This window comes from Prosopis cineraria, unplaced genomic scaffold, assembly GCF_029017545.1.
Source record: "Prosopis cineraria cultivar Desert tree isolate PC_DT_omini unplaced genomic scaffold, ASM2901754v1 PC6, whole genome shotgun sequence".
In the NCBI taxonomy this organism is placed as follows: domain Eukaryota; kingdom Viridiplantae; phylum Streptophyta; class Magnoliopsida; order Fabales; family Fabaceae; genus Prosopis; species Prosopis cineraria.
In genome coordinates, this window is record NW_026555337.1 from 37,557,995 (window position 1) to 37,585,544 (window position 27,550).

General features: G+C 32.4%; 1 protein-coding gene and 1 pseudogene across 1 annotated transcript; one reads left to right on the top strand and one right to left on the bottom strand.

Annotated features, from left to right (window-relative positions):
* The first annotated feature begins 2,019 nt into the window (after positions 1-2,019).
* LOC129313492 (zinc finger CCCH domain-containing protein 30-like) lies at positions 2,020-6,696 on the top strand (annotated as a pseudogene).
* A 2,270-nt stretch (positions 6,697-8,966) lies between these two features.
* On the bottom strand, positions 8,967-16,214 carry LOC129314534 (protein DETOXIFICATION 43-like). Its single transcript, XM_054957997.1, has 13 exons — positions 16,036-16,214; positions 15,194-15,315; positions 14,873-15,079; positions 14,574-14,776; positions 13,729-13,864; positions 13,496-13,592; positions 13,254-13,354; positions 12,754-12,917; positions 12,417-12,488; positions 12,136-12,252; positions 10,881-10,976; positions 10,632-10,753; positions 8,967-9,236 (listed from the first exon to the last, which is right to left on the bottom strand). The coding sequence occupies exons 1-13, from the start codon at positions 16,134-16,136 to the stop codon at positions 9,194-9,196; spliced, it is 1,581 nt and encodes a 526-aa protein (XP_054813972.1). The 5' UTR covers positions 16,137-16,214; the 3' UTR covers positions 8,967-9,193.
* Positions 16,215-27,550: the final 11,336 nt, after the last annotated feature.

Here is a 27,550-nt window from a genome sequence, read left to right on the forward strand (position 1 = left end):
AAATTTAAAAAATAAGTTATAAATTTATCACAATACAGTTGTAAAATTGAGAGATAAATTTATAAATTTTTAAAACTTAACACTTAAAATTTAATTTAAATTAATTAATTTTTTTGAGATTTCTACCATTTTTTCTAATATATATTCGGGTCTTTGCGCGCAGATCTCAGTAACACAGCAGACATGTCGAAATGTATAAAAGCACAATGACTAGCTGATGCCTAATTACCTAATTTTGAACAGTCTTACAGGTCACAATTTCAATATATCTCGCGTGAGTTATCTTCCATGTCATATTTGGTTTCATTACATATAACTTCTTTCATGCAATATTTTGTCACAAACTTGTATCATCAAATTACGACAAACCGTTTTAAAAATTTGAGCTTAAAAAAAAACCAGAAGTCATTTATTTTTGGTCGAAATTGCAACTCATTTATTTTAAAGATTTGGTATGATATAAGGAGCTTATATCTAGTTTATCAGTTAATAAAATTAATACCTGATTGTACCTTAAATAAAATTATAATCTAATATTTAACTTAAAATTTTTGTTCATAATTCAACTAAACTAACTAGTAATGCTACAAACAATTCTACTTTTTTTTTTTATAAAAAAGTCATTGACGAACAACTCCAATATTCGGACATAGCTGGCTAGAAACTATGAAAGAATAAAAAGATTAGCACTATGATAATTTTAGCATGATGTGGGATAACATACCTAAATGTTTGATAATTAATTCTTGCAAAGATTATAATAATATGTAGATTTTCATTAAATAAATATTAATTTGTAATAAATTCAATAAATTAAAAAATGTTAGCTTAATAAAAATTTAATAACATTGTATTCATTCTTTTATATTTTGAATTTGAATGTATAGTGAAAAAAATTCAAAGTGTATGCCTGTGTATAGAATTCATTTTTATCTAATTTCATCATCTCTATTTTACGCACACACACATTTTAATTAAAAAATTAAATTCATTATATTTTTATATCTAAATTTTCAAGTTATAAATTGTACATAAAGCGGTTTGATAAAGCATATGAACCAATTTATTAAATGGCTGGAATTTAAAATTTGAGTTGAAGAGTTAAATTTTGAGAGCTAAATTATAATCAAGTTAAAACTAACAATGAAATTATTAATTGTTTTTGGAGAAATGATTGATTGTTTAAAAATTGAAAAACTAAACAAAATATGTGAATTTTTAAAATATAAAAAATAAAATATTTAAAAATAAAAATAAATATCTATACAAATATGGTCTAATTATCCCTCTCCCTCCTTTAAGTAGCCAAACTTTTAGCACTTATAACTTTAGAAAAAAAATATTAGAATTCATGTTTATCAAAACAAATACTCTCTTTGTTAAAAAATATACACATTTTTAACGAATGTCACCCTCAATAAAGCAGTTATCTTTTTTAAATTAACCCTATCTTTTTATATTTATCTTTATTAAACACTTTATAATAAATATAAAGTTATTAATTAATAGATATATTTTTAAAAAATAATAATTATATTTTAAAAGATTAAAATATTTTATATTTTTTAATATTTAATTTTTTTAAAAATATCTTATATTTTTAAATAGATGAAGTATTAGAGTTTGTAACTTTAGAAAACTTCAGGACGGCGCAAAAGTAAAAATAAATAAAAATCGGAGGGCACGATGGCAAAAATACTTTGGTGTGGTGACTTTTTGGTCTGGTGCTCCACGCCTTTTCCTTCGATCGGACTCTCAAGCACAGTTCACACGATAGACTAAGCCGCTCTTTCCCCCAAATGTCACTCTCTCATTGGCGGATTCTAAATCTCAATTCCATTCCGATTTAAGATTCCAATAAATCTATCCCACAACCACGTCAACCGGTTCAAACCGGACGGTTCGGTTCGACTGACCCACGTGAGACTTCATTTGGACTTCATTTGGCGTTCATTTCAGTATCATTTCTGACCCACTAAGAATCTGCACCAAAATTTAAATTCGCCCTAAATTTCTTTACATTTCATTTCATTTCAGTTCATTTCAATTTCGAGACGTTACTTTTCCTTTGCAATTTTTTTGGGGTGTCTCTGGTCCTTCTTCCCCATGTTTCCTCGTTACAATCGATGGAGATGGAAGCTTTGAATTTCTTTTGCACCAGATCTTTTTGTGTGCTAGAGATTTCTTCGGCTCTTGTAATTACTAGTTAGACTGTTGAGAGTAGGTGATTTTAGTTTCTCTATCGAATTCGCAAGTTGATCTTCATCTCGTCCGCTGATAATCGGTTAGTTCTGCCTCTGAATTGAACTGATTCTCGTCCTTCGATTTTGCTTCAATTTTTCCCTGAATTTTTTGTTTTATGTATGCTTTTATAACTCGATCTGCAACTTCTGAGATGATGATGATGATGTCACGCTGATACAAAAAATTCACGCTTTTCCTTATTATCCATCATGTTAAAGTCACCTTTCGTAAATTTCGTCATCTTATATTTCATTCTGTCACTGATAGTTTGGGGCAAGAGATGGTGGGTGAAAGGAAAACTCAACATTACTGTTGTGTTTTAAACTTTCTACCTTTTATCATCATCATTCGGTGGAGGTTTTGGTAGATTGTTCAAACCGACGTTGGTTAATGATTCTGAAGTTGATCGGCTATTTCTTTCAATTTCTGAGGACTGTTCTGAACCTTGGATTTGCAGCCATGTCTTTCCTGACGTATAAGATTTCATTCAAACATAATTTTGTTTTACCTTAAATTTCTTACTAATAACTCTTAAACGGCACTGTTTTCTTGACCTCTACAGCAGGTGGCTTTTCTCTTTGTCTGGAATAAGAATCATTTCCTTATCATCATATATTTATTTTTAATGGTTTAACTTTGATCATTCTTTTTAAAGAGACGATTTCGATTTTCTCATTAGCTTTTATTTTCTGGTTAACTCGTCCTCAAACTCGAAGCTTTACTGAATCATAATGAAATCGGCCGAAATCACAAACTAGCAGTGAAATCACGTTACTGGTTTCCGAGTTGAGTTGTTGGTAAAAGTAAGAAAAGAAAAAGCAAGAAAGACGACTTGGAGGGTTGAAGGAGAGGAAAATCTATCCAAGATACTTCAGTATTTTAAACAATATTTTCAAGTGAAAACTGGGATTCAATCTTTGTTTTTCGTGGATGAAACTCAGGCTTGTTTTGACAAAAAGGAGGGGAAAGAGGTATACGCAAGCTGTTTGGGACGGTAATCCCGTAATATTCAAGAAGCATATTTTGTCAAAAAATATTAACTTTTCTTTACAGCTTTTGAATGGACTCAACTCATTTTGAGCCATATGTTATCCCCTACTTGCTTATTGTTGAAGCAAAACGATCAATTTTGCAAAGCTAATATTAATTTGTCGGTAGAGTAGCATGACCTTTTGCTTGGTTGAGTTGGTTCATGTTATGAGTGGTTTACCCGTAGTTGCTTTTTAACCCTGGTATATTTTTAAAATCTAAAGCTTGTTTTATTTACTATAGCCCATTTTATGCCTTATAGACTATCTGAATATCAGTCTGAGCATGTTCTTGGTAATCACTTTCCGTGTATCTTCCCCTCTTCTCCTTCACCTAGGAATATACCTCCAATTTCACGTGTTATTTCTGTAAATATGGAGTGAAGATGTGTGGGTATATTTAGCTTTTGTCCTCCACGATTGCTTTCTTCATATTCATTTTTTTATTCCCCCCCTTCCCCCGACTTTTGCTGTTTTGAGCTTGATGATAATTGTTTGATCTGCAGTTAAAGTCTTGCGCATGATCTCTTCTTTCATTCTCTGTTATTTATGTTTTTTCATTGGCCAATCTTGTTAAACTTTATGATTGTTGTGCTGCAGCTAACTGAATCATGTGCAGTGGTCCAGATAAATCAAAATCTTCAACTTCATCTACTTTTGAAGGTGCCTCTAACATCGAAGACATGAAAAAGCTAACAGTTCATACAGAAGATTCTTTTTCCAGCTTACTGGAACTTGCTGCTAACAATGATGTTGAAGGTTTTAAGCTACTCCTAGATAGGGATGTTTCTTCAATAAATGAAGTTGGGCTTTGGTATTGTCGTCAAATTGGGTCAAAACAAATTATTCTTGATAATAGAACTCCGTTAATGGTTGCTGCAACCTATGGTAGTGTTGATGTTCTTAAACTTATAATCTCTTATCCGGAGGTCAATGTTAATTTCAGCTGTGGGGTAAACAAGAGTACTGCTCTTCACTGTGCTGCTTCAGGCGGATCTAATCATGCTGTTGATGTTGTGAAGCTTCTTTTAGCAGCTGGTGCTGATTTTAGTTGCAAGGATGCTAGTGGTAATCGTCCTGTTGATGTTATTGTTGTTCACCCAAAGCTGCAAGTCATGAAAGTGATACTGGAGGAACTTCTTTCTGATAGTTCATCTGATGACTCCGCTGGTGACTGCTCTATTCCAGTACCTGTTAATTCGTCAAGCCCTGGTTTGCCTGCCCATTTGTTTTCTCCTGAGAATGGATTGCCATCCTCTCCTTCAGGCTCACCACCTTCACCAGTGGCCTCAAAGCTCACTGATACCCCTGTTAGCTCTACCTCAGAGAAGAAGGAGTATCCAATTGATCCATCACTTCCAGACATTAAAAACAGCATTTATGCAACGGATGAGTTTCGCATGTTCTCATTCAAGGTTCGTCCTTGCTCCCGGGCATACTCTCATGATTGGACTGAGTGTCCTTTGTTCATCCGGGAGAGAATGCTCGTAGGAGAGACCCCAGGAAATTCCATTACAGCTGTGTACCATGCCCTGATTTTCAGAAGGGGGCTTGTAGGCGAGGGGACATGTGTGAATCTGCACATGGAGTATTTGAATGCTGGCTGCACCCTGCTCAGTATCGTACTCGGCTCTGCAAAGATGGCGCAAATTGTAATAGAAGGGTGTGTTTCTTTGCTCATACAGCAGAAGAGCTGCGTCCACTTTATGTGTCCACTGGATCTGCAGTCCCTTCTCCACGGGCATCTGCCTCTGTTCCCAATGTCATGGATATGGCTGCTGCAATGAACATGTTGCCTGGTTCTCTTTCATCAGTGTCTTCTATGTCTCCATCTCACTTTACCCAGCCGATGTCTCCATCTGGTAATGGCATCTCACACTCAAATGCAGCCTGGCCACAGCCCAATGTGCCAGCCCTTCATCTCCCAGGAAGTAATCTTCAATCTAGCCGTTTGAGATCTTCTCTTAGTGCTCGTGACATTCCACCACAAGACTTGAACATGTTGCCAGAATTTGATGGCCATCAACACCTCTTGAATGATCTGGGCTGTTTCTCACAGCCTCGTCCTGGTGCTGTTGCTTTGAACCGATCTGGTCGGTCCAAGACACTAACTCCATCTAATCTTGAAGAGCTATTTTCTAATGAAATTTCTTCATCTCCGCGGTATTCTGATCCTGCAGCGGGTTCTGTTTTTTCTCCCACACACAAATCTGCTGTTCTCAATCAGTTTCAGCAGCTTCAAAGCATGCTATCACCCATAAATACAAATGTTTTGTCTCCTAAGAATGCTGAGCATCCTCTGTTGCAGGCTCCATTTGGTGTGTCTTCTCCTGGAAGGATGTCACCCAGAAGTGTGGATCCAATATCTCCTATGGGCTCTCGCTTATCGCCATTTGCTCAGCGTGAGAAGCAGCAGCAGCAGCAGCTGCGAAGTCTTAGCTCAAGGGATCTTGGTTCCAAAATTCCTACTTCAGTTGTTGGTTCTCCTGGAAACTCATGGTCTAATTGGGGATCTCCTACTGGGAAAGTTGATTGGTCAATGAATGGAGATGAATTGAGTCGAATGCGAAAGTTGTCTTCATTTGACCATGGGAACAATGGGGAAGAACCTGATTTATCTTGGGTTCAGTCCCTTGTAAAGGAATCCCCACCTGATATGATGAAAGAGAAGTTGGCAGCTTCTGGTCCCATGGCATCTGCGGAAAAACTAAATTCGATATCTCAAGTTGAATCCATTGATAATTCTGTGGTAGGAGCTTGGCTTGAGCAAATGCAGCTGGACCAGCTTGCTGTCTAGTCAATCTGACCCTTTACATTCTATTAAGATAGGTAATTAAATCCAGTGAGGTATTATATTCATTTGGCGAATTGTTTTTTGGTGGTGAGTTGCAAGAAGGGAACTAGTAAGAGTGAGTGGTGCTGAAGCAGAGATTGGTTGCAAACTTGTTGAAGAATATTCTATTTCTTTTCATTTCAAAATTTTTATCATTTATTACTTTACTTAAAGAGCTTAAAATAGAGGGGAATAAGCCTCTCGCCTTGCTGATATTTCAATAGAAGGGAACATTCTGTCGAGATTAGGTGTTATTGCACCAAAATCCGCCGTTTCAGGCTTTCAGGATCTTCACGTTTGTTAATCTTTACCTCTACCCCATTTCAAACAAAGCTGGATGGTTTATGCTGCAAGAGAACCAAACGGCTGTATTTGTTTTCATGTTAATCCTTCTCGATGTTTGCCTAGCTGTAATTTTCTATTTGCATGTAGAAAGTTGGAGTTTCTTCTGAAGGAGTCGGTGATCTGTACCATTGAATATTTATTGCTGGCAGATATTTAGTCACAATGAGAACTGAGGATATTATTATGTCTTTTGACGTTGTATAAATTGAATTTTACTGGTTATATAAATTCAAAGTAATTTCTTTTTCCCGTCTTTGTTTGGCGCATCATCAGTTCAACTTATCTGTTCAGAACCGAATTAAAAAAAAAATATGCTTGTTGAATGTTGATTATTTAAAGGTTTTACTGGTTCAGAACCCTTGTTTTGCTGAATGAGATCTTTATTCCTTGGTTTGTGTATTTAAATGAAGTGTCAACTATCTGCTAAAATATTATTGCAACTATATCCCCCGTCCGAGCATGATATTTAGTTTTCAGATGTTTTCTCAAATGTTGTGAATAATAATTAAATCAAAATTTTGGTTGCAAATCAAGCATTTAAATTTTAGCCCAATCCCAATATTATACAATTGAGAATCATAGATTTCTAACTTTTAACTTATGGCAATTACATTGAATTTTTGGGTAGATAACTGTCGTCTTCTCCTTTTTGAATATCCTAAATTTACTTTGAATTTGGTGGGGAGCCTTATTGGATTTTGTGTCTTGGAGAATGTGTTTCCTCTCGTGACAATGACAGGTTTGACCTTAACTTGCTTGATTTCTTTATATTGATGTATTCATAAAACCAGGAGTGACACAATATGACAACAATGTTGAAGTGAGAGTTTTTTATGTCATCTTCACAATCATGAATCATGTTTTATTCTTAATTTTTTTTCAATTACCATATACTTTTATTCATTTTTAGAGTATAAAAGATTGGGCTTTTGAATTTGAAGGCCTAGTGGGGGACATATGGTCCTTTTGTTTGAAATTGAGAATTTGGCCCTATCTATCATTGCAATGTTTTTTCTTCACTTTTGAGGTTGTATGCATTATTGTCATAATAATCTTATCCAAATCGTACAACCACTACTTTGTTCATATCCTTGTTGATAATTTTCCTTTTGGCCTTTGAAATAATCAAATAAGTTGGACTCTTGCTGGAATTTCAATGTGCTCCTTTTTTTACTTTAAAAAAGAAGAAACGAACAGCTGTTTTAAACAATCGCCCAAAAAAATAAAAAAATCAAAACATGATATATATATATTTTTCTCGACGTGGGTATTTGATTATGTAAGATTTGAGCATTGAGTCCCAAAAGTATTTCTTGTATTCACACGAATTTAAACCCAAGATTCCATACTTACTTAAGTTATCATAATCTTTTCTACTAAAATAAATGTTCAATTGGTTTCTTTTAAAATTTCTACTGATATAAAATTGTTCATGAGGTTTTTTTTTGGGGATAAAACAATGATTTTTTTACACGATTAATTTTTTTTTGACTTACCCGTAATTCATGTCTGTAAATACAATTATATAAAGTTTAAAAAACTTGTTAAGAGAGTGCTCATATTTAATATCTAATCATGTTTTAAATAAGATTACTTTTAAATTAAGAGAAATGAGCTTATCAAACCTGAACAGTGTAAATTGTTTTAATTTAGAAAGAAGAGAAGTAGGCTCACATTTAATGCTATGTGTGTAAGAAAAAAATTAGAAAGAAATAGGCCCATCAAACCTGTACAGTGTAAATTGTTTCAATTTTACGTACTAGGGTTTCGAGCTTGGTGGTCCAATCTGAATTTTTTAGTGATATTTATTTCTTTCTGGCCTCAATGGTCCTTTACATGGTGAAATATAATTTAACAAAAAAGGTGGAATATAATGATATGGATTTTTTTTTTTGGTTGAGTGGGTATCTAGGGTATCTTTCACAACTGACAGCTATGAGATTAATCTTTTAAAAAATTTGAACACCATTTAAGGGTTGTTCCTCCCAAATAATATTTTTCTATACACACTCTCAAAATTGAACCTTGAATGATGCTTAAGGAACCCAGACCGATATCATCTATGCCACATTCATTTGGTATTAATATGATTTTAAATGATCCTAGTTCTACAATTCGGAGATTCAAAGATTGCTGGGCCAAGTAATTGTGCCTTTATCTGATGAGTATGAATTTTGATGTTCTAATGTCATGTAATCTTCCTAGAGAATTCTTACAAATAGCATGTATATCAACTAATTAAACTCGTTATTTTATAAAGAAATGTTATTTCTTACAGATATAAAATATATGAGGAATGAGAATATCCTCTAAAATGCTAAAAATTATTACAGTGAAGTGTATGCAACGTTACATTCCACAATCTGACATTAAGATAGATCATCACAAGATGTGATGAGACTATATATCTTGAGAAAAGAAAAGAAACACAAAATTTGACAAACCGGCTGGGCCAGGATTTAGCTATAAGAAAGCCGATTCTAAAAAAAAAAACATATATATTATAAAATTTTTATAAATTTTAAAAGAACCGGAAGCATATAATATTTATATAATACTAAGAAAAATTTAAAAACTCAAAAGTTGTGGTCTCTGCTGATCTCCTACTATCTCTAGTGACATATAATGTATAATCAATCAGACACATTTTCTACATATTGTATAGAATCTGAGGAATATAATGTCAATTGTATGACTTTGTTCCGGCTTTATTTTGTATAATGATGATATATTGATAAGGCAATCAACCTCTAAGAAAACGCCAAGGTCCTGTTCCTGTTCCCATCCTGCAATATTATTGAAACAAATTAAAACATTTTTATTAAACTGCACAAATATTGTTGTTGAAGTTTACAATTTCAAAAAGAAAACAAACAAGTTCACAAGTATTAAAACAAAACCAAAAAAAATTACTTTTTTAACTTAAAATTAAATTATATGCATGAGCTCTTTCAATTTGGGCTAATGAAGACATATATGAATGTCTTTGGAGTATGCAGATGTCTCTCTCTCTCTCTCTCTCTCTCTCTCAATATTTTTTTAAATTACATAGACATATTTTTGTTTCTTCAAAATTTACTCTATACATTTCACTTTCTTTTCAATTTCCAAAATCTGTATACCAACTTTCCTCAAAAATTAACAGACAGAATATTGTGAAGAAATTACCTTAGTTTTATTGACATCATGATGATCCTTTCTTCAATTTTCAAGGCATGTTTGTCCATATCTTAAAACTTGACTTCTCCAAACATAAATAAATTACAATAACCTTTCCTGATATACTTGTTAAATTATCCATATTATTTTCTTCTCTCTTTTTTATAACTCACTTCCTTCCCATATGTTTTAATAGAATTTAAAAAATTTTTAAAACTCATTAGTGGTCAAAAAATTTAATAATTTTTAATTTTCTCTCTATTAAATATGCATATTTTAATAACTCATAATAAATTTAATAAAATAACAAAAAATCTTTCTTTTTTCTCTTATCAATATTTAATAGGACTAGATAAAGTATATATGAATATAGAGGATGAGATAACCCCTATTTTGTTTGATAAGTTCGACAAAGAGAAGATAGAGATTCTAATGATCCCTTATTTAATTCAAGAAGAGGGGAGTTGTGATTTTAATGATTTTTGTCGAAGAGGTAGTTATAGCTCTGGCTATTCGGTCTTCAAAATTTTGGTTTCAAAGGGTGAAGAGCCGAAAACAAGGGGTAAAATAAAAGATAAGAAAAAAAAATGTAGATAAAATACAATTATCAGTCCTTATAGTTTTCTAGGAGAATTACAGTTAGGTCCCACATAAGAGAATTAATTACTGTAAGGTTTATTGACAATTGAACTAAACTGTATTGACAATACAATCAGTTGTCAATGCAATTTAATTCAGTTATCAATGAACCTTACAGTAATTAATTCCCTTATATGGGACTTTAATATAATTGTCCCTAGTTTTATTATATTTTGTTTTTATTTCTTGTAATTGTTATTCTAGTGTTTTAGTTTTTATAATTTCAGCAAGTTTGAGTGACATTTATTATTCAGGTTCCTTTAATTTCATTGTTTTTAGTCTCTATGAAAACATTGAAAAAAAAATATAGAGATTAAAAGTAAAATTTAATTAAAAATATAGAAATATAGAGATCAATGGTTATCTTTTTCTCAAGAACATACCTCCAAATTCCAGCAAGCATGCGAAGAGCCATATATATAGTCAAAGCAATCCATATCCCAATGAACCCTTTGGTTTTATACAGCACAAATTCGATTCCAACGCTCACAATTGAGACCAATACCTGAACAGCATCATCATGTTCACAAATCATCACAACATCAAACATATATATGTGTGTATACTAACATTTAAAACAAATTATAATTTCATATATATATATATATAATTAATATTTAGAGTAAACTTGCCAAGGAGACGGCAGCATATGTAAAATCAGAAGCTCCATAGTTGACTCCGTCAAATACAAAGGATAATGCATTGATTGGCTGTGTTGCTGCTACAAACTGTTCCATTCAGTTCATCACTCAACATTTAGTTCACAAAAAATGATCGTTCATTTCCCACACACACACACACACAACCAATGAACTGAGAACTTTAAGTTGTTAAGTGGTTCTTCAAATATGCTTCTTAAATATTGTTTCGGGTTCAAATATTGTGGATGAATTTTTAGCGGTTGAAATCTTGATCCGACTTAAATTCAAATTAGTTGGTTGTATCACATATCAAATGAGGACTTGGTTTTTTGTGCTGATGCAGCTACAATAGGAATTAGGAGCAGCATCTTTATGCTAATGTAAAGTACTAAATTAAACAATTTAAAAATCTTTCTAAAAAATTTAATATATAAGAGAATGATACTAAAGTCTTAAAAAAAAAAAAAAGAATTGATGAAGTATTCCAAGGGTTGCAAACAAGGAGCATATAGCGGCAAACCGGAACTCTTGATTTGAAGCACTCCAGTAGGGGAAGCATGCTTGCTTCCATAAATTTTTTTGAAAAAATTAATCTTTTAGTCCTTCAACTTTTAACTTACTTGTAACTCAGTCCCTCAACTATAACTCGCTACAATTTAGTCCCTCAACTATAACTTGCTACAATTTAGTCCCTCAACTTTTGATTTACCTATAACTCGGTCCTTATTTTTTAATTTTTTAAATTTTTTTATCAAATAAAAGGGATAAAAAAATGCTCATATATTATTTTAAAATACCCTCTTCTTATTCATTAATGTGAGATATAAGATAACATGAAAAAAGAATTTAACAAAAGTTAAGAGACTAATTTGTAAGTGATTTAAAAGTTGAGAGATTGAGTCATAGGCGAGTTATAATTGAAGGATTGAGTCATAGCGAGTCATAGTTGAGGGACTGAGTTATAAGCGACTTAAAAATTGAAAGACTAAAAGATTAATTTTTCCAACTTTTTTTGTAGTAGTAAAATTAGAAGTCATATTTAAAATTCAAATGTCTTATTTGCAATTATAACTCAATGAATTTGAAATTATTTCAAGAGATATTTGCAATTTATTTTCTAAAGATATTATCAGGGATTCAATTATTATTAATAATCTTCCTCGAGATTTAACTGTCATTCTTATGTTATTCTTTTTTTAATAATTTGGAAAAAAACATTATACATGAACAAATGAAAAATACATACAGGGAAACCTATTTTGATGAGGTGGAGAACACTTGGGGTTTTGGAGAAGATGCCAGCTCCAAAGCCCAATCCAAGGCCCACAATGAGAGAGAGTCCTACTCCCATCACAAAAGTCATCTGCATATATTATTATTCAACCATAATTAATAACTAAATATAGATATAAAAAAATAACTAAATATATTTTTTTAGTTTTTTTTAAAAGAGCTTTTAGAACTCTCAAAAACAAATTTGTAACAAATAAATTAATTCAGTTGCGAGATAATTCATTAATGACCTACCTGAAGTATCCTTACAGCTGATGCTTTGGCCTTTGCATAGTTTTTCTCAGCAAATGAACATGCCAAAATCGCCTGTCACCCACCAAAAGTTATCGGATATCACTAAATATTTCTAATTTTGTTTCAAAACACTTCTTTGTTTGGATAAGAAGAAAATATAGGGAAAAGGGAATATTACGAGCAAAAACTTTAAAAAATAATCAAATCTTTTTATTATTTTTAAATTTTTTTGTTCTAGTATTCTCTGATCCTATCTATATTATTTTTCCTTATTTAAACGAAGGGTTAAAGTTATAGACATGTAAGATGTATTGATTGAATTGAGGTTGATTTTTACCTGAATAGCAACAGCTAAACCATCAGAAATAAGTGAAGAAGTGATCCAAACTTGTTGACAAGTTTGGTGAGCAGCCATAGTAATTGGACCCAACCTTGTTGCTAATGATGCTGCAAATGTCACCACAAAAGTTACTGCCACTACTCTTGCCATCAACAACCCTCCTGCACATATAAATTCATTCAATCTAATTATTATTACATTTTATGCACGATAATAAAAAAATTCCACATCTTTTGCAAGATGCTGAAAATCAAACCAATCAAAACACTATTTCAAGGATTAATGATCAAATCGTAGCCAAACAATAGTCAAATTAAATAGGTTAAGAACAGCCGACCATGTTGGTATGATTTTCAATACTATGACATTTTTAGTTACCTTAGCCTTGCATTGCAGGTGGGGTAAGATACATGTAATGTGTGGAGTTCAAAATCTTCTTAATTATATGTTTATATGTATAATTAATAAGGACAAAGAAATTCATGTAAGGTTCTCACCATTTTTAAGGAAACGAAAAATCTGCAAGTCCTTGATACTAGGAGGTGAGAGATTAACTTTTCTCATTAACAACACCAAGAGAGCAAGTGCCATCAGGTACCTGAAAGAAGAAGATTCACCAATATATATAAATAATCAAATTATAATTAATTAGTGGAGAAATTAGTTATTCTTTAGATACATAATACAAATAATATTAGAAATAATTAATTATAAAGAGTGATTAATTAATAAGACTCACTGTGAGAAGACATGAGCCATGGCTGCACCTTGGAGGCCTAACTTGCAGTAAAATATAAGTATTGGGTCCAATACCACATTTAGTGAATACCCGCTAACTAAAAATATTAATAAAAAAAATCAACACATGAACCCAATTAATTATCAGTTTATATAGGCTTAGCTCAACTATATTATGAATAATACAGAAGATAATTAAGCATATAATTAATTAATTAAAAAAAGTGAATATACCAATAACATATAAGGGAGTCGTGGTGTCCTTGAAGCCTCGGAAGATTCCTTGCATAGACAAAGCTAGAAGAACAGCAGGAGAACCCAGTGCTCTCAGTTTCAAGAACTTTTGGGCGAGAATCAGCATATCAGAATCCTAATTAAATACAAATCATTATATTACTTTAATTTTCCATATATATGATGTCTGTGAACACAGATGACGTCCTATATAAAGTCTAACATGGCATCCAAGTTTTGTATAGCAGCCAGTTGGCATCATACATGGCAACCATATTATAGGTGGCATCTACGTACAATTAGCAAAGCTATGTCGATGTCATAGGAGTCCAAGTAGGCTCAATATCTATGTGTGGTATCAAAGGGTAAATGACTAGAAATCCAGGAAAGAGTGGGAGATTCAAGAAGATGGAGAAAACATTTGGGTTATTATCTGCTACAATTGGAGTGAGTTAAGTCTTGGGAATTTATTGGCCAAGGCATATCTCTAGATTCAAAGAACATTTACAGAAATACTTACAAATCACATTGGTCATGGGGTTTGAACCTACAATTTTATAATTTATGAGCTAAATCTTTATCAGTTGGATTAACCTTTGTTGGTTCCATGATGTTAATATATATTTTCAAGCCCAAATGCAAGTTGCAATAGGCCATGGAAGTTTGAAAAACTTGGCTAATCACAAAGATGCGTGACCATGGCAGAACATGAGCTTAAGATGGAGCCAAGTGTCATTTAGTTTTGAGTATTTTTATTTAATTAATATTGATTTGATGTATTTGGTTTGAGCTAGGACAATTAAACATACATACATACATACAATGAGTTAAAATAGCACACTTACATGTTTGGCACCCATGAGAAGTAAAAGAGGTTTGGCAGCAAAAACAAGGAGTGATGCTTGGATGAGTCCAAGAATTGTTCCAAATATTAAAGCTGTTGATGCTGAAGCTATTTGTTTCTTCTTCTTCTTGCTCTTGTTATTCTTACTGCTACTAATTGCATCCAAGGAAGAACATGACTTGGCCGTGTTTGTGCTGACGATATCTGATAATAATTAAAAAGTCTATTTAATCTTACCACTTCACTAAACAGATATAATTAAATGAATATATTTTGAAATGGGGTACTATAGAGTCTTACTCTTATCACCACTATTCTTCTCCACACTGTCACTCTCATCGTTGTTGTCTTTGTTGGGTAAAGCTTTTTCAATGTCTGTAATTTTCTTGAGAGTGTCTTCTTCTGCTACAAACGATGTAGTGACACTGACCAGAGGGAAAATGGTGATCCTTGAAGCTTGGTTGAACAGTGTTATGGATACTCCAGCAGCAGCAAGTTCCACAGCTCCTATATATTTAATCACCATCATCACCAACAAAACAAGAACACAACTTTAGGTTTAATTTGAACATAGAACATCATCATTTGAATATGTAAGATGTGTTTTAAGGTTTTAATTACCTATGTGGCCTATGAAAGCAGTGTCGATGAGAGAAGCAATGGGATCTGCAGCCACAGCCATAGCAGCAGGAATTGCCATTCCCAGTAATTCCCTACCAATGGAATCCAAATTGAACACTTTCCTATACTCTCACCACAATATTAGTATCAATATCAATATCATCTATATATGAGATACAATATGCAGCAAAAGTTGCAATTGGGTATTAATTTATCAATAGTGCAGCCTGTTAATTCTAATAAATCTATATGTGTAATACATGAAAAAAAAATGATTCATTTACTGATCATAATACAATAGAATGCAGTGTGATATGTATGTAGGCATTGTTGTCAGAACTGGACTTGGGCATTGAAGCTATATTATAATAAAACTACTTATTGTCCATTACAAATAATCAAAATCATCAGGCATATGCCGCATTATTTTGTCTAACTAAATTAAAACAAGCTTCCATTATTAATGGCTAAAATCACCAATGAATGATCATATAACTAAAGAAAATCTAACCACAAGATAAATGAAAAGACAAAATAACATCATTTTGAGTTATTGAGATTTTTTATTAATAAAAGTGAAAACCGGTTTTGACTGGTTTTCCACCGGTTTTGATTGGTTCTTGACCGGTTCATTTCCCCCCGATTATACAGCTTGACCGGACCATAGGCTGGTTCTCGACGGGTTGGATTGTTCGAACCAGCTAGGTTCAGACAATACTGTACGTAGCTAGGTCACATTAACTGATGATGAGTTTTGCTTCAGTTTAAGAGAAGACCACAGTTTCAGATCAAACCAGTGGACAATATGATATTGTCTATAACACACACACACGCACACGTACCTTGCATCTTCGAAGAAAACAAGGAGAGGCAAATTGAAGTATTTGTTGTTGCTTTTGAGCTCTTGCACTGTACTACTGTCTTTGTTGTTGTTGTCTGCCATGATGAGAAGATCCAAGGTCCTCAAAATGAATCAGAGAGTAATGCTTGATTCTTTCTTCAGGTTCGGATCTCTCAGGTAATGAAGAATAACACACACTGATAAACAATCTCCAGAGACTTGCAGCTTTATATAGAGCTTCAAGATACGCATGAAGGTTGCATGCGAATTGCACACAAAGATTTAAAATTATGGAATAAATAAAATAATAATAATAATAATAATAATAATCGAGAAAAAATTGTCAGCACTCAATACATCGATATAAAAGTAACAAAACAAGGCACTAGTAGTAGAATGTCATGCTTTATCAATTAATTAATTAATAATCAATAATTAGTTAAAGCCTTCCCCAGCTCAGAAAAATACCCATGAAATGGCCACATATGTGGAATAGCAGGTCCTTAAAGTATCTATGTATCCAATGCAATTCCAAATCTTAAATAATTATTGAATATCGAATATTATTGCACAAAAACCTTTTGAAATAAATAAAGATTGCACCAAATTTTTTTTTACACATAGAACAATAATATTCAATAATATTTTGATACCTTACCCTTAAACGCAAGTTAGAATCTCCTTGAGATATTCCAAATTTGGGATGACACTTTTTAATCTACGAATTTGTACTGTTTACAATTGTTTTGAAACATTCTAGAATGTCCTGCAAGTACACGTTTTGACATGTTTCAAAACAACTAAGAAGAAAAACTTATACAACTGTGCCAGAACAGACAATGAAATACGATTGCTTATTAATCGTATTGAATATACGTATCAAATGTGTATGAAATGCGATTGCTTATAAAAAGTTATGATATTTCTTTATTAAGAACCATTTTTTCTAGAAAAATTCTAAATGGCTAGCAGTTTTTTTTTTTTTTCTACCAACACAAATGGCTAGCATGAATAATGCTAAAAAAGTTAATGCTTTCGACAACTGCGTGACTGTCTTAATAAAACTGCTAAGACAGCCGGGAAAAAAATGCAAATGCATGCTTTTACACGCACGCGCACGCGCACAACACACGCACACGCAACACCACACGCACGCTCACACACTACAATCATTTTTGTATAGTCACGTGTTTGTGCACTCGTCCATGCACAGTTTTATATTAATTCTCAATTGTTATTGCGTATTTGTAATTTTTTTAAAATTATTTTTTAAAATTAATTATATAACTGATTATAATATTATTTTAGATTCATCAGTTAAATAAATTATATAATTTAATTAAATATTATTTGTGTTAATTAAATATACTTTGTTAAGTATTTTTTTTATTATTTATTAAGAGCTTTTGCAGATATAGCCCTTGTTATAAAATCAAGCCAAGTAAATAATCTAATATTTATTATATTTTATATTATGATTAGTTTATTATATTTTTCAATGATATATCGTTTTATATCAATGATAAATCTCTTATAATTTTTCAATAATAAACTCCTTGCGTATTAATGATAAATTTTTTATATATCAATATGAACTACCCCTACTCCCAAATTTTCAAATATTTGGTTCATATTTTCTTGGCACAACATTTTTTTGGCCAATGGGCCCTAATTATTTTGTATATGTGTATATAAAAGTAATACAATAAGTATATATAAGACTAAGTACATAAATTTTGCCTTAAGGATAGAAAACAAAGGATTTAAATCCAAAAACTTATAACATTAGCTTTATATACTTCCTCGCTCCCTCTAAACCATAATATAAGGTAAGGAGAACCCAAAAAATATGAGTGAAACACCAAAAAGCTCAATTGTTTCTTCTAAACCTATTTGTCCTTTTTCAGCCTTATCTTTTGATCGTCTTCCATCTTTTATAAAAAGAACTCTTCTAACAAAATAGAAAACCTTATAAAATTTTCTACCTTACTAGAAAATGCCTGCATTCAAAACACATATCTTCCTTTCCTCAATCCCTACAAGTTGTACGATAGGACCAACTCTTTCACTTGAGGAATTAGATCCCTGATTTCTACCTAATAACCTTTACCAAAAGAAGTTGTCCAGACTTCTAAGCTTGACTAGTGTGGTCTCCTAGCCACTATTGTAGAACAATATGTTACCCTATAAATTGCCTAACCTTTAATAAATACCTAGATTAGCCAACGGTATACACACCTCCATGTTGGAGTGATATGCTTAATCTTAACCCTCTATGAAAGAAAAGGCATTCTTGCTACAGCCAAGATAGCCTTGTTGGACACCACTTACAAGTCCTACAGTAATGCCTTGATTGGTACTCTATTGACTGCCCTCAACTAAGGGAGTGTGATTCTCACTATAGCTCTTGAATTGAATATCAAACTTATAGATTCCATTCTCTCCACTAGACTAAATGATCAAATCCAAATAATTAGAGCAGAATAAGAACCCTCCACCATCGTGGCTATCCTCCACCTCCAGATCATTGACAGACTTCAAGATCATTCACTTGATTTTAACTTCCTTAACTTAATTAGGGGATGTCTTATATATAGTTGCTGATAGACCTGGTGAATCTTCAATCATCCAAATCCCGAGACACTTGCCACGAGAGGAACTTACCTAGTTGATGCCATTGAAATGGATCAATAACTATGAAAAGGAGTTCCATGGTAACTAAAAAGATGTTCACACTACGAAATTTCCTCTTCTATATAGATTGAGAGATGGGACTATTAAATTAATCTTCAAGAGGCTTAGATCTCAAGACCTAACTCAAATATTTGGCAGAATCCTAACAATTGCACCAACATATATTCAACACAAGAAAGAACCTCTTATTGAATGGTTCATAAAAGAGGCCAAGCCAGTCTATGTCTCTCACATTAATAGTCATCTGGCATTATGCCCCAGAAATGTGTGATCATAATTATGATTATTATCTTTGGAATGATTTTGATGGTGATGAGGACTGGTATGATTTCAAAAGAATTTCTAAGAAGGCCAAGCAGCTTAGATCTCCCTACAAATATAAGCATCTTCTTAAGGATGATGACGACGGTTATTATGGCCCTAAACAAACTAGAAGAAAATGGGTAGGATTTTTAAATCCTCCTACTGATAGGAGCACTCTCTTTGAGCTTCTTAAAGAATTAGGCTATAAAGACCTCCTTCTTTTAGAGAAACTTGAACCTGTATTTCTAACATTCTCACATGCTCAAACCTAAGCTTTGCCTTACATAGTTATGATAAGGCCATATGAAGAGGAGTTTCCTCCTTTAGAACACAGGATTGATGAAAGATCTAAGGTCACCAGTAGACCTTTTATTGTAGTAATAGAAGTAGTCCCTAAGGGGACTTTTAAGCTTGTTTCTTTTGCAGAAGAAGTTCTTAATTGGCAATCTCAAAATGCTATCGATCAAAATAAAGTTCTTCACAAAATTGATTCCAAGCTTAACCATCTTACAATTAGAATAAATGCCCTATCCTCTTAAATAAGCTAGATAAAAGAACAAGTAAAAAGCATGTATGCTAAACTTTACAGGCAAGAACAATAATTGGATGTAGATCTCAAGAGATATATCGATGAGAGATATTGTGGGCTAAATTTCTACAAGAAAGAAAAATAAATTTCAAAGATATGGAAGCAATTACAACAGATCGAAGCAGATCTATCCAAAGACCAATCCATAACCATTTATGAATCTTATCCTAGTCCATTGATCTTACCATGACAAGACAATTTCCTTCATATACTTCTTTGCATCCTACTTACCTAGTAGAAAGTAATTACACTAAGGCATTTAAAATGTCTTACCTACTTCTCAGATAGGATAAAAAAAAACTAGCCCAAAAACCATCTTTGCCTCCTTCATCCAGAACAACCATAATTTTCCTAAAATCCTGCCCATACTAGACCTTAAGATTATCAAGAGTCACCTTCCTTTACCAAAACACTTGAAAAGCCTTTGATAATCAAGATACCCTCCTTTGCTACCTAAACAAACACCTGAAAAGCTAAAGGCATATAATGAATAGATCCCTAAAAAATAATTTCTTCCATCACAAAGGTTATTTTTGATCATGTCTATATTGATGAAGATTTTGATTCAGTTGTTTCAATTGAATTCTCATATAAAAGTATCGACATTCAGTTGTTTCAATTGAATTCTCATTTGAAAGTACCAACTCTAAGGATGACTAGCATCTAGCTAATATAACCAAGATTGTGATGGTTCAACCTCATTTAGAACCAATTATTAAAGACCCTAAAGATGACCCAGAAATCATTAAAGACAATTTGACTATGCCAAACACATAATTCTTGACCATCTTCTAGACCATGGTTCACTTTTGATGATCTACTTCCATATAAATGGAGGGATAGAATTCATTATTTTTCTATGCGGATTGATCTACAGATGACAAGACCAGATGTGACACAATGAGAAATACTCCTAAAATTCCTCTTAAGAATGGTTGGAAACTTGAGAGAATGATTTTAAAACCTTAATGAATACCAGAAGAACCAAGCGACACAACTTCTTAATGTAGTATCATTTCTTTAGAGGGATACACAAAGAATTCCTTGGAGACCTTAATCTTATTAATAAAAGAAACTGACATGAGTTCTTTAAAATGAAGTGTTGTTTACTAGATAGAAAATATTTATAAAAGCATTACCAATGGATTTTTTCTAAATACTAAATGTTGAATGATCCTAATGATGTTAAACATAAACATACATTCAATACTTCTTTAATTTACTAGAAAAATTACAACCGGAGTTACATAGAGCTATAAATGACTTATGGAAAGATATGTCACGAATCTCTCTTGAAGAAGTCTATTAGTTAACCCTATCTACCTTAAATAAGCTTTATGAACCATATGAGTACCTTAAATAAGCTTTATAAACCATAGGAGTACCTTAAATAAGCTTTATGAACCATATGAGTTTTTTAAGTCCATGCTTAAAGGAAAAACAAAGTTACAATCAGCCTGTAAAAAGCTATGAAGATTAAATGCAAGGACTATCACCACTGTTCTTGCAAAAAAATAAGGAATCATTTTCATAATACAGGCATAAATCCTTTAACAGAAAGAAGAAACCTCCTCTATATTACTTTAAGAGAAGGGTTTTAAAGTTAAAGAAATCAAATAGATGCTTTAAGAGAAGGGTTTTAAAGTTAAAGAAATCAAATAGATGCTTTATTTGTGGATAAGCAAGACATTTTACAAAGAGATATCCTAAAAAGTCCAAGGAAATATGAAACTACTTCAATCCCTTGAGACTGTTGTTCCCTTTGATAATAACCAAGATATTAAATCTGTCCCTGAAGAACAATATGAAGAGATGAAGAGATCTAATATATCCTTCCTATATTAAGCTTCGATGATGAATAATATCCACCACTTTATACTATTGGATCCCTACTTAGGCCAATTCAGAGCTTAGCCTATCTCCTTCTAGGCTTATAAATCTTAGCCAAGAACCCTATTACGTTGGGTCCTCTCAAATTCCACAATCCACTGTAAAGGTTTAAATTTTTCCTAGTAAATATGATATTTCCATCTCAGTTATTACTTTCGTGGATACTAGTTCTTATAGAAGTGTCATGAAACCTCACATCCTTCCTGAAGAAGAATGGGTTCCTCATAATGAGTACTGTCATCACTAATGGAAAACTTTTAAAATATATCATATTATCAAAAGAAAAATTGGTATAAGGTTTTGCCCTAGATGCACTATTTGGACAAAAATCCTTGGAAGTAGTCTCCCTACAAAAGACATCCTTGTTGATCTTGATGTGTATTGACAAACTAATAACCTACAAATACTCCTTAAGGGTATTAGGTTCAAATAGTTTTTTAGAGCATACATTGATATCCAAAGCATCATGAAGATTCAACAAACTCCTTCGAGATATGAGAAATTAGAGATTAACAGTCATGATCAGTTCTAGCATCCATTTCTTGTGTGAAAAAATAAAGAGTTTTTTTTTTCAAGCTTCCCTTCAAGAAGAACGATGATATTAATCTAAAAAAAAAACATCCTATCCTAGGATGAATCTTGAAGACCTTGTGCTAACAAGAGAAGAATGTGCAGCTTTACTCAAATAAGGACATATTGAACCCACTAAATTAGACTGGGCTTACTAACATTTTATGTTGAGAAAAGATTAGAGAAACAAAGAGGAAAGAAGAGGTTGATAATTGATTATAAGCCTCTAAATACCTTTCCACAAGATGACAAATTTCCTCTTCCCAAAATCAACACTTAAATAGACCATCTCAACATGGCTAAGATATTTATCAAGTTTGATCTCAAAGTAGGATTTTGGTAATTAAAAATTGATTCAATAGAACATTACAAGATAACCTTTTTCATTCCTAATGCTCAGTATCAGTCATGTGGTATCTCTGGTATCTTTAAAAGCCTAATATTAGCCATAGCTTGAATTCTTTAATATTCAAACCTTATACTTGGTCATACCCTATATTAGAGGCCCCATACCAGATGAAGCCATATGGTATCTCTGGTCCCTCTAAACTCTTTATACATATGCATTAGCTTTCCCACCTTTAACTATTTATCATTACCTTTGTGACTCTACTAATGAAGGTTCTAATCTTTGGAACTTTCTTTAATAGTTGTCACCATTACCTCGGTTGGCATAAGGAACTCTTTAAGGTGATTGAAAACTATGGCTTATGGAAGATACCTTTAAATCAATAGAAGGCTTACTCCTTGTTTGTTGTTCATCACCCTTATCATCTAAACAACCATGGCAAACTTTATGTTGCCAACTAAGCCTGCCTGTGGAAAACCTTAATCAATTGGCCATCACATGAAGAATTAGTTTTATTTATGTTAAAATATTTTTTTATGTGAGACGAATAATTTCTTGAGCACAGATCCTGACATCAGATACAGATCTCTTGGTCCCATTCTTCATCAACCTATTATTCTTGACAATCTATCACCATCTATACAATACCAGTATCCAAAATGACTTGCCAACATGGTTGTTCAATAGGGTTATTCAAATTGGATGGATTCATATGGAATAACATCTTCTCAAAATCTAGAAACTCCTTTGAGCCTTCCTCCTCCAGACGATTAGGACCCTTATAAGCTAGTGTCTAGTACTACCGAAAGTTCCTAGAGATAAAAGACTTTCTTACCCTTGGGCCATATGACAAGAAAGAAGATATGGATGAAGACTTTGATGAAAAGCAAGTAGAAAGCCTTTTAGCCTGGTGCTTTAAAAAAGAGAAAAAGAGATGTCTCAATCTGTCTTTTGATCATGAGTCCATACACAAAATTCTGAGGTGATTGGAATCCTATCATCAATCACATAAGGAATCTGCTTTTGCTTTAACAAAGTTTGTCTTTATGTTATGAGTAAAAAATCTATCAATGTCACTTTTATCAAAAGTAGCTTTTGCTTTTTAAAAAGTAATATACCTTAGTCAAATCAACTTTAGTAATTACTTTTGCTTTTGCTTTTACTTTTACTTTAGTAAAAAAGATTGTCTTTATGTTGTGATGTAAAATTATTAGTGTGCCCTTCCCTTCTCCTAGAAAAGGGGGTGCTATTTATGCTGTAAGGTAGAACTTGTTCACTACTCCTTTGAAGTAATAAGAATGTGTTATATATCATATTCTTCTAAACTCTCTCTTTTCTTTTGAAAGCTTGATTTAATAATATCTTACTTTTATCATATCAAGATTCAAGTATGCTCTACACTTGCCTCTCTGAGAAACTTGTGCATAGAACAAATTTGAGCATGATCCATAAATGTGAGCCCATGTCACTATGCTTAGAGATCTATGGGTTGAAGTGTTAAGAGTTGAGGAACCTAAAGTGGACCAAGGCTTATAAGGCATTGGGTAGCTTTTATAATTATTTTTTCAACTATATCCATACTTCATTTATTACTTCTTTTTTTTTGAAAAAAGGATGTGTTAGAATTTTAATTATCATTATCAAAGTACTTTCATAGGGTATTTAGTGAGGGTAAAATTGAAAATATGTAATTTTTTTAAAAATTAAGGCTTCAACTAATATTTTTAATAACCATGAATTAGTTATCAATTCTCTATATTTTAGTCTAGAGGGAGTAAAGGTGTTTGTTTTCAATTAAATCAAAACATATGCATCATTTATAGAATATTTATTCTATAATAAAATTTTATTATTAATATTATTAACACATTAAAATTCACTTTGTTTTGATTTGATTGGATAAAAATATAATAAGTATATAATACTAAGTACCTAAGTCTTATCCTATTAGTATATACATTTTATAAATATATATTAGGGAAAATTGGTGAAAAGAACCTTGTTGAAAGCAAAATTAGTCCTAAGGACTAAATGCAATTCAAGGACCAAATGCAATATTTTATTCTTTAAAAAATCTACACAAATGACCAAAATATCCTCTCTAAAACAATGAAAATGAAAAAAAAATAAAGGCTTCTTGTTCAACATATACATCTTAAGCTAGAAGCCTTACACCTACTTGTAGCCCTAGCCAAAAGCTTACACAATACTTGGAAACCTTGCACCCCTTGCCAGAAACTTTACACCCAAGCTAGAAGAAGCCTTGCATCCTATTCTAGAAGCCTTACACCCCAGCCAGAAGCCCTATACCCTAAGTTAGAAGCCTTGCACTCTAAGCTAGAAACTTACACCCCATCCCAAAAGCATTGTACCGCATCTCAAAAGCATTGTACCCTAACCCAAAATCCTTGTACCCTAACTTAGAAGCATTGCACTCGAAGCCAGAAGCCTTACATCCTAAGTCACACTATACCCTGAAGCCTTAAACCCAAGCCAGATGCCTTGCACCTAAGCCAAAAGCCTTGCAACCCCAAGCTAAAGGCCTTGCACCCCCAGGCTAGAAGCCTTGCAGCCTAAGCCAGAAGCCTTGTACTCCATCTGAGAAGCCTTGCACCCAAATCTAAAAGCCTTACAGCCTACTGTAGAAGCCTTACACCCCAACTCAGAGGCCTTATATCCAACCTAGAAGCCTTACACCTCAACCCAAAAGCCTTTCATGCCAACCTAGAAGCTTTACACCTAATCCAGAAGCCTTGCATCCCAACCCTAAAGCCTTTCACCCTAATTGAGAAGCCTTCCATGCCAAGGTAGAAGCCTTACACCCAACTTATAAGCCTTGCACTCTAAGCTAAAAGTCTTGCACCTAACCCAAAAGCCTTGCACCTTAATCTAAAGGGTGTAAGGCATTTGGGTTGGGATACAAGGTGTTTGGGTTGGGGTGCAAGGCTTCTAAGTTAGGGTGCACAGCTTCTGGGATGAGGTGTAAGGCTTCTAGTTAGGGTTCAAGGCTTCTTTCTTGGGGTATAAGGCTTCTGGTTGGGGGTGCAAGGCTTTTGGCTAGGGTGCAAGGCTTCTAGCTGGGGGATATAAGGCTTCTGGTTGGGGGTGCATGTGTTGAACAAGTAGCCTTTGTTTTTTTTTTTTTCAATTTCATTGTTTTAAAGCGAAGGTATTTTGGTCATTTGTTGATATTTTTTAATGAATAAAATATTGCATTTGGTCCTAGGGACTAATTTTGCTTTCAACAAGGTCCTTTTCACCAATTTTCTCTATATATTACTTGTTAATATTTATTTTTAAAAAATAATTAAATATAATTAAAGTAATTATTTTGTATACGTGTGTGTATCGAAGTTTCATATTCATATACACGTGTGTGTATTGAGTTTATTGGATTGACCTGCAGATTTGAGAATACTAATTCCATGACTATTGACTACTCACATTGTCCATAACTTCGTCATTTATATTTATTTCATGCTTCATCACAAAACGTTAAACTAGAAACGTTGAGAGTTTTATTTGATGCAGGTGTGAACTTGATGTATTTGAAACTTTGTTAAATAAATTATATAAATTTTTTAATTTTATTAAAATTGTATATGATTCGTCTTTATTATTTTTAAAATATACCTACATACTTTCATAGAATTATGTTATATTTTTTAGTTTAATTTGAATTTTTTTATTAAACTATCTATTGCTAACCTAAACGTACTATATTTATTTAGCTGAAAGTATTCTTTTATTTAATTTTTTATGAAAAAATATTTCAGTGAAAGAATATATATTGCAGTAAAATATTTTATTTAGAACATTAAAAAGTTACATATAACTTTAGCATAATTAAAAAAAATGGATTGAGTCTAGTAAAAAGGATTAATCTCTCATAATATGATGAATTAAAATAATGTGAGTACGTGGTAAATTATCACCTCAGCATCTGGACGGTGCATTTAATGTGTTACTCAATATTGTTACTTTTTTCTTTTTAACAAAACCAGCCCAATCTCTTGGAATTGGAAGTCAAATATAATAGGAATATACTAATCCAGAAATTTATATATAGTACACAATGTGTACATGTCCAATAATATATATATATATATATATATATAATCTAGATTCACGCACTGAGTTCTTCTTGTTTTTTGTTTTTTTTCCGGCCTCAGCTATATTTATAAGTTGTTGATGCATGGATGTGATCTTCTGAAAGATTCAATTTTGACTTTGTGGAAAAAACGGTTTCTACGCAGTGTAACGTTATACAATATATAATTGAACCATCAAGATTTCTCTGCGCTCCCAAAAAATTAGATCAATGAAGGAGTGAATAAAGATTGCTCTGGTATTGTTGCTCAAAGAGTCTAGATATTAATTAATTACTACTCTGGTCCAAGACATTTTTCTCCGACTAATATTGGTCCAAAATGTCGGACCCTCAATAATTTTTTGTCTACAACATTTTTTCTTACTAGCCCTTTTCCATGGAAAAAGGGAGAAACATGCATCCATACACACATATACAAGCATATTAACACTGAGTTCAAACTCACGATATTTTTCAAAAGGGAAAGGAATCTTCACTTTCACATGACCTAGATCTAGAAAAGAACTCTCATCTAAATTATAGGGACTTTTCAAATTAAAATAAGGGTACCTCTCCTTTTTACCACTTTTTGTTGAAAGAAATTCCTCTTCTCATTTGTTATAAAATATTTTATAAGATTTTCAATTGTTTTGAAGCATTTTAAGTTGTCCTATTGCATTTTGTAATATTTCAAAACAACATAAACAAATTAAATCAACAATATTTATGGACATACGACTAATCATATTGGATACATTATATGTACATACATAACATGTATGTATATGTATCTAATATATGTCTGAAGCAATTCTTTTTTTTAATACTAATGCTTCTTATAAAATGCATGGGACATTATGATATTTTGTAAACACATTATTATTCAATAAAAATTCTAAATGGCTGAATATGTAGCATGAACAATGCTATAAAATTGAGCTGTGCAGCGGAAACAATGCAATTACATGCATGCTTTTCCACACTTGCTACTCAATATTGTTATTGCGTTTTTCAAATTTTAATATTTTTTA

Bases quoted from the DNA above. Each gene is read 5' to 3' on its own strand.
- LOC129314534 (XM_054957997.1), bottom strand. From the start codon at position 16,136: ATGGCAGACAACAACAACAAAGACAGTAGTACAGTGCAAGAGCTCAAA. The intron at 13,593-13,728 runs GTATATTCACTT...TAATATTTTTAG, and splicing joins GACTCCCTTATATGTTATTG to TTAGCGGGTATTCACTAAAT. The intron at 13,355-13,495 runs GTGAGTCTTATT...TTCTTCTTTCAG, and splicing joins ATGGCTCATGTCTTCTCACA to GTACCTGATGGCACTTGCTC.